This window comes from Mirounga leonina, unplaced genomic scaffold (genome assembly GCF_011800145.1).
Source record: "Mirounga leonina isolate KUSES-001 unplaced genomic scaffold, KU_Mleo_1.0 Mir_114, whole genome shotgun sequence".
In the NCBI taxonomy this organism is placed as follows: Eukaryota; Metazoa; Chordata; class Mammalia; order Carnivora; family Phocidae; genus Mirounga; species Mirounga leonina.
The window spans coordinates 27,954,037-27,962,851 of NW_023270265.1; the positions used below are offsets into that span (position 1 = coordinate 27,954,037).

General features: G+C 51.0%; 1 protein-coding gene across 11 annotated transcripts in view; it reads left to right on the top strand.

The window, feature by feature from the left end:
* Window positions 1–8,815, top strand: part of GBF1 (golgi brefeldin A resistant guanine nucleotide exchange factor 1) — a 119,587-nt gene extending 110,772 nt beyond the window's left edge. For 3 of the 11 annotated variants that reach the window (XM_035027861.1, XM_035027864.1, XM_035027905.1), the window contains 12 exons: window positions 2,379–2,604; window positions 3,117–3,277; window positions 3,411–3,657; window positions 3,781–3,986; window positions 4,845–4,995; window positions 5,086–5,216; window positions 5,415–5,516; window positions 5,793–5,906; window positions 6,057–6,237; window positions 6,401–6,529; window positions 7,006–7,160; window positions 8,005–8,815. In XM_035027861.1, the coding sequence (XP_034883752.1) occupies window positions 2,379–2,604; window positions 3,117–3,277; window positions 3,411–3,657; window positions 3,781–3,986; window positions 4,845–4,995; window positions 5,086–5,216; window positions 5,415–5,516; window positions 5,793–5,906; window positions 6,057–6,237; window positions 6,401–6,529; window positions 7,006–7,160; window positions 8,005–8,181 (1,980 nt within the window). In that variant the 3' untranslated portion in view covers window positions 8,182–8,815. Of the gene's footprint in view, window positions 1–2,378; window positions 2,605–3,116; window positions 3,278–3,410; window positions 3,658–3,780; window positions 3,987–4,844; window positions 4,997–5,085; window positions 5,217–5,414; window positions 5,517–5,792; window positions 5,907–6,056; window positions 6,238–6,400; window positions 6,530–7,005; window positions 7,879–7,938 lie in introns of those variants that run through there. The other 8 variants (XM_035027877.1, XM_035027885.1, XM_035027893.1 and 5 more) reach the window with 6 other exon arrangements.

The following is an 8,815-nucleotide window of genomic DNA, read 5'->3' on the forward strand; positions in this document are numbered from 1 at the left end:
GGCTAGAGGAATCTAACAGGTGGCATTAGGGATAAGTCTAGAATGGTCTCAAGTATGAAGCTGGTACTTAGCACCTCTGCAGGCTCCTATGAATCTGCTCTGTAGGGTTGGATGGCTACTGCCTTGTGGTAGTCTCAGCCCTATACCTGGTTTCCTGGTTCTCATGCTTAGGACCCTCCTGAGATCTCTTGGCTCAGGTATAAAAGACAGCCAGCATAGAACTAGTAAGTGAGTTCAGCAAGGTCACAGGATATAAGATTAACACAAAAAATCACACAGGGGAGGTGGGTGGGGGATGGGTTAAATGGGTGATGGGCACTATAGAGGGCACTTGTAATGAACACTGGGTATTATATGTAAGTGATGAATCACTAAATTCTACTCAAATACTACACTATATGTTAACAACTTGAATGTAAATTTAAAAGGGGGGGGGCGGCGCCTGGGTGGCTCAGTCGTTAAGCATCTGCCCTCGGCTCAGGTCATGATCCCAGGGTCCTGGGAGCGAGTCCCGCATCGGGCTTCTTGCTCGGCGGGGAGTCTGCTTCTCCCTCTCCCTCTGCCTGCCTCTCCCCCTGCTTGTGTGTTCTCTTTCTTTGACAAATTAAAAAAAAAAAAATTTATTTATTTTGAGAGAAAGTGAGCATGTAGGGGGAGGGGCAGAGGGAGATAGAGAGACTCTCAAGCAGACTTCCTGCTGATCAGGGAGCCTGACACAGGGCTGGATCTCACGACCCTGAGATCATGACCTGAGCCAAAATCAAGAGTTGGACGCTTAACCGACGGAGCCACCTAGTCACCCCTCAAAATAAATCATAGATTTAAATGTAAAATGTAGAACTATGAAAACTTTAGGAAGAAACCTAGGAGATTATCTTCAGGAGCTAGGAAAAGAATTCTTAGGCTTGACACCAAAAGCACAATCCATAAAAGGAAAAATTGGTAAATTGGACTTCATCAATTTTAAGAATTTATACTCTAGGGGCGTGCTTCTTTTTGCCCCCAACCTTAACCCCTGCAATCTGTCCGTAACTTTTAAAATTCTGTCATTTCAAAAACGTTATATAAATGGAATTGTTTTTAAAAGGTTAACCTGTGGTGGTGGAACTATTCAACATATTGACTAGTGAAGGATACACAAACCTAAAATTAGGTGATTAAATTATGTAGAACTTAATACACACGTGCATACACATGAGTAAAGTAAAACTGGGAAAACTGAATAAGATCAGTAGATTGTATCAATGTCAGTATCACTTATCATTTACTATAGTTTTACATAATGTTACCATTGGGGTAAGGGGGCAGGGGCACCTGGGTGGCTCAGTCGTTAAGCGTCTGCCTTCAGCTCAGGTCATGATCTCAGGGTCCTGGGATCGAGCCCTGCATCGGGCTCCCTGCTTGGCAGGAGGCCTGCTTCTCCCTCTCTCACTCCCCCTGCTTGTAGTCCCTCTCTTGCTGTGTCTCTCTCTGTCAAATAAATAAAACCTTAAAAAAAAGGGGGGGGGGGCAAAGCATACAAAGGATCTCTTTGTATTATTTCTTTTTTTTTTTTTTTTAAGATTTATTTATTTATTTTGAGAGAGAGCATGTGCACATGAGTGGGGAAAGGGGCAGAGGGAGAAGACAGAATCTCAAGCAGACTCCCCGCCAAGTGCAGAGCCCAATGCGGGGCTCGATCCCACAACCATGAGATCATGACCTGAGCTGAAATCAAGAGTTGGACATTTAACTGACTAAGCCATCCAGGCATCCTGCTGTATAATTTTTTACAACTGCATATGAATCTACAGCTCAATAAAAATTTTAATTAAAAAAAAAAACTGGGGGCGCCTGGGTGGCTCAGTCGTTAATCATCTGCCTTCGGTTCAGGTCATAATCCCAGGACCCTGGGTTTGAGCCCCGCATTGGGCTCCCTGCTCGGTGGGGAGCCTGCTTCTCCCTCTCCCACTCCCCCTGCTTGTATTCCCTCTCTTGCTGTCTCTCTGTCAAATAAATAAATTAAAAATCTTTAAAAAAAAATTAAAAGAAAACTAAAGAAGGGACACCTGGATGGCTAGTCGGTTAAGCATCTGCCTTCGACTCAGATCACGATCCCAGGATTCTGGGATTGAGTCCCGAATCGGGCTCCCTGCTCAGCAGGTAGCCAGCTTCTCCCTCTGTCTCTCCCCTGACTCATGGGCTCTCTCTCTCTCTCAAAAAAATAAATAAATAAAATCTTTAAAAAAACAAAAACAAAAAATTGAAGAAAAGACCAGCAGCAGTACTCTTAGGAGGGTCCTAGCCAAACCATCCTCACTGGCCTAAGGAAACTGGTGGGGAAGGAGTCCAGACAAGAAGCTGTGTGCCCACTTCCTGCTCCCCACCCACCCACCCAGGTGCTGCTCTCCCTGCGCATTTTGCTGCTAATGAAGCCCAGCGTGCTGTCCCGAGTCAGTCACCAGGTAGCCTATGGGCTCCATGAACTCCTTAAGACCAACGCAGCCAACATCCACTCAGGTGATGACTGGGCCACCCTCTTCACACTGCTGGAATGCATTGGCTCAGGTGTAAAGCCTCCAGCTGCCCTGCAGTCCACAGCCAGGGCTGATGGACCTGATGCTGGTAAGCCCTTTCCCAGGGAGACCCTCATTGGCAGATAAACAGTTATGGCCCCAGGGGTTGAGACAGGAAAACAAAATACAGGTTATTGTATTTAGCAGATTAAACACCCCTGATTTCCGCCATCTGCTTCCAGAGCTTCCTGTACCCACTGGCCTTTCCCCAGCACTCGTGGGTTAAATAGTATGAAGGCTAGTAGGCAACATAGATGTCTATGACACTAGGCTTCCTACCTAAGGACTATTTTCTCAGAAACTATGTCCTCCCCACCACCCCCATCCCCTGACAGCTGCTACTAGATGCCATCAGGAGCCCAAATTAGCCTACTGCCCCATTTGGTCAAGAGAGAATCTATCCAGACCATCCTTCAGCCCCCTGGTGACAGGGCTGAAACTAAGCTGGACCAAGAGAGAGGAGAGCCCAGGCTTCAGCACCTGTTTCTTAGAACTGAAATCATCCTTAATCTCAGTGTCCCCATTTCCACCCTGACTCTTCTCTTCTCCCTGCTGACTCAGGGGCCCAATCAGACAGCGAACTCCCATCCTACCATCAGAATGATGTGAGCCTGGACCGAGGATACACTTCTGATTCAGAGGTCTACGCTGACCATTGCAGGCCTGGCAAGATCCACCGATCAGCCACAGACGCTGATGTGGTCAACAGCGGCTGGTTAGTGGTGAGTGAGCATACGGGCAGTGGGTGAGTCTTCCCTCCTTGGCCTGTGGGAAAGATTCCTGGTCCTCCGAGAGGGCATCTAAGGGAAGATCAGGCTCAAGCCTGGGTTCCCAGCAACTCTGTGTACTTTACAGGTGGGGAAGGATGACATCGATAACTCCAAGCCAGGTCCTGGGCCCAGCCGGCTAGGCCCTTCACCCCTGGTCAATCAGTACAGCCTAACAGTGGGGCTGGACCTCGGGCCACACGATACTAAGTCCCTGCTTAAATGTGTAGAATCTCTGTCCTTCATCGTGCGTGATGCTGCCCACATTACACCTGACAACTTTGAGCTCTGCGTCAAGACTCTCCGCATCTTTGTGGAGGCCAGTCTGAATGGCGGTGGGTTACCCAATGAAGGGGCAGCTGGGGAGTAGCCATGTGAATATACGGGGGAAAGGGAGGAAAAGGTAGGCCATCTGTGTCCATGATGTAGAAATGTAACCTGGGTCTGACTCTGCTCAGGGTGCAAGTCCCAGGAAAAACGTGGCAAGAGTCACAAATATGATAGCAAAGGAAACCGCTTCAAGAAGAAATCCAAGGAAGGCTCAGTGCTTCGGCGGCCTCGAACCTCCAGCCAACATGCCACTCGGGGTGGGCATAGTGACGATGATGAGGATGAAGGTGTGCCTGCCAGCTACCATACGGTGTCTTTACAGGTCAGTCAGGACGTAAGTATGGCATCCTTTACTTCCTCTCCTCTCCCTGCCCCTGACATTGGGAGCGTGGGCAGGGCCAGGGACAGCCAGGGCTGAGAGGAAGGGCCTATGTTTTCCAACCCAGGGCCTCGGCCACCACTTCCACAGTGTTTCCCTATCCAAGACCACTGTAAATCTTTGTTTGCTTAATATTTAAGATTTATGTTTTGAATAAGTAATATATACACGTAGTACAAAGTTCAGAAGTACGAAAAGGTAAACAGATAAAAGTAAGTCCTATTCCATTCCTGCCCCCAGCTGCTAAGTTCCCCTCCCCAGAGGTAGACGCTGCCACTAGTTTCTTGTCTATCCTTCCAGAATTCTTTGTCTATTCAAGGCGTATAAAGTTTATTTTATGAGCAGACTTTTTATCACTAAAAAAATGGAGAACTAATTGCCTTAAATAGAATAACCTTAGAAAAATTATGAAAACAAAAAATTATTAAAGTTGACCAGACACTGTTGCCCACCAAAGCCTCTGAGCCTGAGGTTTGCTTTCTGGTTTTAAAATGAAATTAACAAGATGAAGCTTTATCTGTCATCAGAAGGTATGAAAGAGAATTGAAAATACCTTTTTCACCATGTAATTCATTGTTATTACACACTCATTCCACACACCTCCTTATATCTCCTCCACTAGGATTAACACCCAATTTTGGGAAACACTGGCTGGCAGGGGACAACCAGCTCATGAAGTCGAGAAAGAGGGGTGAGGGGTAGAGTATGGTGTGATGTACTAGGGGCTCCTTTGAGGACTCAGTCAGGGACAGTGTTGGGGGGCATCAACCAGACCTTACCCCAGCTCATTTCCTGCCCCTCCTGTGACTCCAGTTGTTAGACCTGATGCACACCCTGCACACTCGAGCGGCCTCGATCTACAGCTCTTGGGCGGAGGAGCAGCGCCATCTAGAGACAGGTGGCCGGAAGATCGAAGCTGATTCCCGCAGCCTCTGGGCCCACTGCTGGTGCCCGTTACTGCAGGGTAAACCTCAGGGGAGCAGGCAGGGCAGGGGTGGAGGTGGAGCTGGCACTTGGGATGCCTGAAGGATCCTGAGCCTGCTCTTGCTCTCAGGCATCGCCTGCCTGTGCTGCGACGCCCGGCGCCAGGTCCGGATGCAGGCACTGACCTATCTACAGCGAGCACTGCTGGTACATGATCTGCAGAAGCTAGATGCCCTGGAGTGGGAGTCCTGTTTTAACAAGGTGGGACTTCCCTCTGGTCTTAAAGTTCAAATCCTTAAGACAGGGAGAACTGGGCAGCCTGAAGAGCCCGTAATGTCAGTCCTCAGTTTGCATCCTACCTTTCCTTCTGCTCTGTGCTTATCCATCCCAGCCCCTGGCTGCCTTGGAGTAAGGCTGCCAACTGGCCTGTTAGGGACCAATTGGCTCTTTACCCACCAGGTGCTGTTTCCTCTACTGACCAAGCTCTTGGAGAATATCAGCCCTGCAGATGTGGGTGGGATGGAGGAGACTCGAATGAGGGCTTCCACACTGCTGTCTAAGGTACTGCTCACCACCCTCATCTACCCACTCTCCCCACACCTGCCTTTCTGCGAGGACAAAGCCAGGGCTTCTCCTAGGACCTGGAGATGCAATGTGGGTGCTTGGGACCCCCAGCTATGGAGACTCATCAGGACCCAGGGACCTGGGAGGATTCTGGAATTCAGAGGAATCTCTGATTTAGGATTCCCATGCAAGATAGGACAGGCTTGCCTCCCAGCCTTGGAGAGGGATGCAGATAGCTCCGACCCTTCACTAAAATGGGCTGGCGGGCCTTAGGTCTTCCTGCAGCACCTGTCTCCGCTGCTGTCACTCTCTACCTTTGCGGCCCTCTGGCTGACCATCCTGGACTTCATGGACAAGTATATGCACGCAGGCTCCAGTGACTTACTGGTATGTTCTACCTCAGCCCAACTCCCACTGCCTGCTTCCTCGCCCACCTGCTGGGAAGACATGCTGTTTTGCCCTTGGTGGCTGCCTCCTCCTTACCATGTCCCCGCCATGCCCTCTTTCCTATTTACATGGTCCCACTGCCACCAACAGTCAGAGGCCATCCCTGAGTCTCTGAAGAACATGCTTCTGGTGATGGACACAGCAGAGATTTTCCACAATGCAGATGCCCGAGGAGGCAGCCCCTCAGCCCTCTGGGAGATCACCTGGGAGCGCATTGACTGTTTTCTGCCCCACCTACGAGATGAGCTCTTCAAGCAGACTGTCATCCAGGGTAGGGGGCTTAGTTCAGCTTTGTCAAAAGAATCCTCATCAGAGAGTCTGGAGCTAATACTTAGTTCTCTGTACTCATATCAGTGGGAAGACTGGTGGGTAGCCAGGGCTGTGGTTGAAAGAAAACACTAAGAGCTGCCACCTGGTTTTTCTGCCCTCCCCAGACCCCATGCCCATGGAGCCACATGCCCAAAAATCTCTGGCCTCAGCCCACATGACTCCTGCTGCTGGGGACACAAGGACACCTGGCCATCCACCTCCCCCAGAGATGCCTTCTGAGCTGGGGGCCTGTGGTGAGTCCTTTTGAGCTAGCCTCCTGGGTGTTGAGCAGGAAGTAGGAAGCCTAGGAGGAGCCCCAGGGTAGTTTGGGATTACTGCTGAGTATGGGCTGTGAGCCAGGGGAAGGAGGGAACCAGAGTTCTTCCTGTGGGAAATGGCAGGGCCAAATAAGCTATGATGAGCTACCTGCTTGAGATTTTCAGGCTTGGAAGGAGAAGGCTGGATCAGGAACTTGGAATAAATATGCAGAGGTTGCCCTTTGGGGATTCTAGTAAAGATCAGATCAGAACTTACCTGACTGGAGGTAAGAAGCAAAGGAGTTAGAAGGTAGATACAGGATAGCTGGATATTGAATGAGTTTCAAGGGGAGATTCCCAACTACTTAGCCTGATAGGGGTCATTTTGTTCACAGGAATGGGGAGAAGCAGAGATTAGGTAAACCAGCTGGGGAATGTAAAGGAGTCTGACCAGCCCCTTGCTCTCCCTACAGACTTTGAGAAGCCTGAGAGCCCTCGACCTGCCAACAGCGGCTCCGCTGGATCACCAGTGGCGTCTAGCCCCAGCAGACTGAGCCCTACTCCAGATGGGCCTCCTTCCCTGGCTCAGCCCCCACTAATCCTACAGCCCTTGGCCTCCCCACTGCAGGTGGGCGTACCACCCATGACTCTGCCCATCATCCTCAACCCTGCTCTCATTGAGGCCACCTCACCAGTGCCCCTCCTGGCCACACCCCGCTCCACAGACCCCATGCCCACCTCCGAGGTCAACTAAGGCAGGCCCCTCAGAGATTAGGACCAGTACTTCCTACCAGACTGTCCCCAGCCACCCTTCCAGCTGTCCGCAGGGCACAAACTTTTCAGGCCCAGCCTGAGCTGCTGTTACTGCTGCTTGGATAGGGACCTGAAAAAGAGAAGTTTTATAGCCCCTCCTAGGACCCACAATCAGGATGGGGGACCTTCTTCCTCAGCTCTCCATTCCTGGGGGTCTAACCTGAGAACACATTCAGGTATCATGTGCAACCTGGCAGCCCTGGGGAGGCATCTCTGTGCCAACCCTGTAGTACCTGTCCTCGTGCCCCTCCTGCCCCTCCTGCCCCTCCTGCCCCTCCTGCCCCTCCTGCCCGTGGTCAGGCATTGAGAGCCAAGCCAGCCACTCTGCACTTTGTGTCCCTCTCCCATCTTCACTCCCATCAGCGCTGGGCCACCTCCTCCAATTCTTCCTCTTATTAATTAGTCAGTTTGGAAAGTTGATTGGCACCATGGAGGGTTGGCAGGTGGGGCTGGACAGAGGGACATGTACATATGGAAAAACAAGACAACAATGGACTTTTTATGATGTAATAAATGTCTTAGTACCAATGTCACTGCCTTACCTGCTGGTGTCCTTCTTGAGCTTATGGGCACTGTGTTATTGGGATACCTAGGGCTTGGGCCTTGCGTGAACAGAAGTGAGGCTGAACCTACCAACAGTCTGGCCCATGTCGCCCCAGGCCAGCAGCCAGCCAGACGCCAGCCAGGATTCCTTCGCCAGAGCTGCTGCCCTACACCACCACCACCGCCAGAGCAGTGCACTCTTGCCACGGGGGGTATGCCAGGAGGTTGGTATTGTCCTCTTCCCTCACTGCTCCACACGGTCTGAACTGGGGTCAGAGTCAAAGGGAAGGTGAACCAGAGTTGAGCTGTAGTTATTCAGAAGTCTTCCCTCAGATGTAGCCCATGGTCCAGGAGCCCAAAGGGGAGACCGTGGGGCTTTAGGAGCTGTCTTGCCCACAGCTATGATTTTGGGTTTCTGGGCACAGGGCATTTGTTTTGTTGGCCCCAGACTGAGGAGGGAAATTTTGTCCTGCCCTACAGTCCCTATCCATCTCACTTTCTGAAGCATGATTAGGGAACCTTTCCCATTCTTCCCCTTTGTGTCAGGGTAAGACAAGTGGGAGTGTGCGCGGGGCAGGCAGCATGGCTCCTGCAGGCTGAGGCACTGTGGGTGGGATACAGGATGCAATGCACGAAGCTTTCCCAGGTGAAGCCTCTACATGTCTTGGCTTCCTCCTCCACGGTAGTCCCTTCCCTCTCTAGGAGGGGCAAGGGAGTAGTACTACCTGTCGTACACCAGCTGGCTTCCACCATGGAGAGTTAGGGGTGCTCAGCCTCTCCATGTGGGCCCAGCTGGCTATATGATCGATCAGTCAGGAGCTTGGACTCCCCTTTGCTCAGCACAACCACCTGGATGTTGCTGGGTGTCTAGACCTCAGGAAGTGCCTTCCACACGTGTAGGAAAGGGTACCTTGGAAATGGTAACAG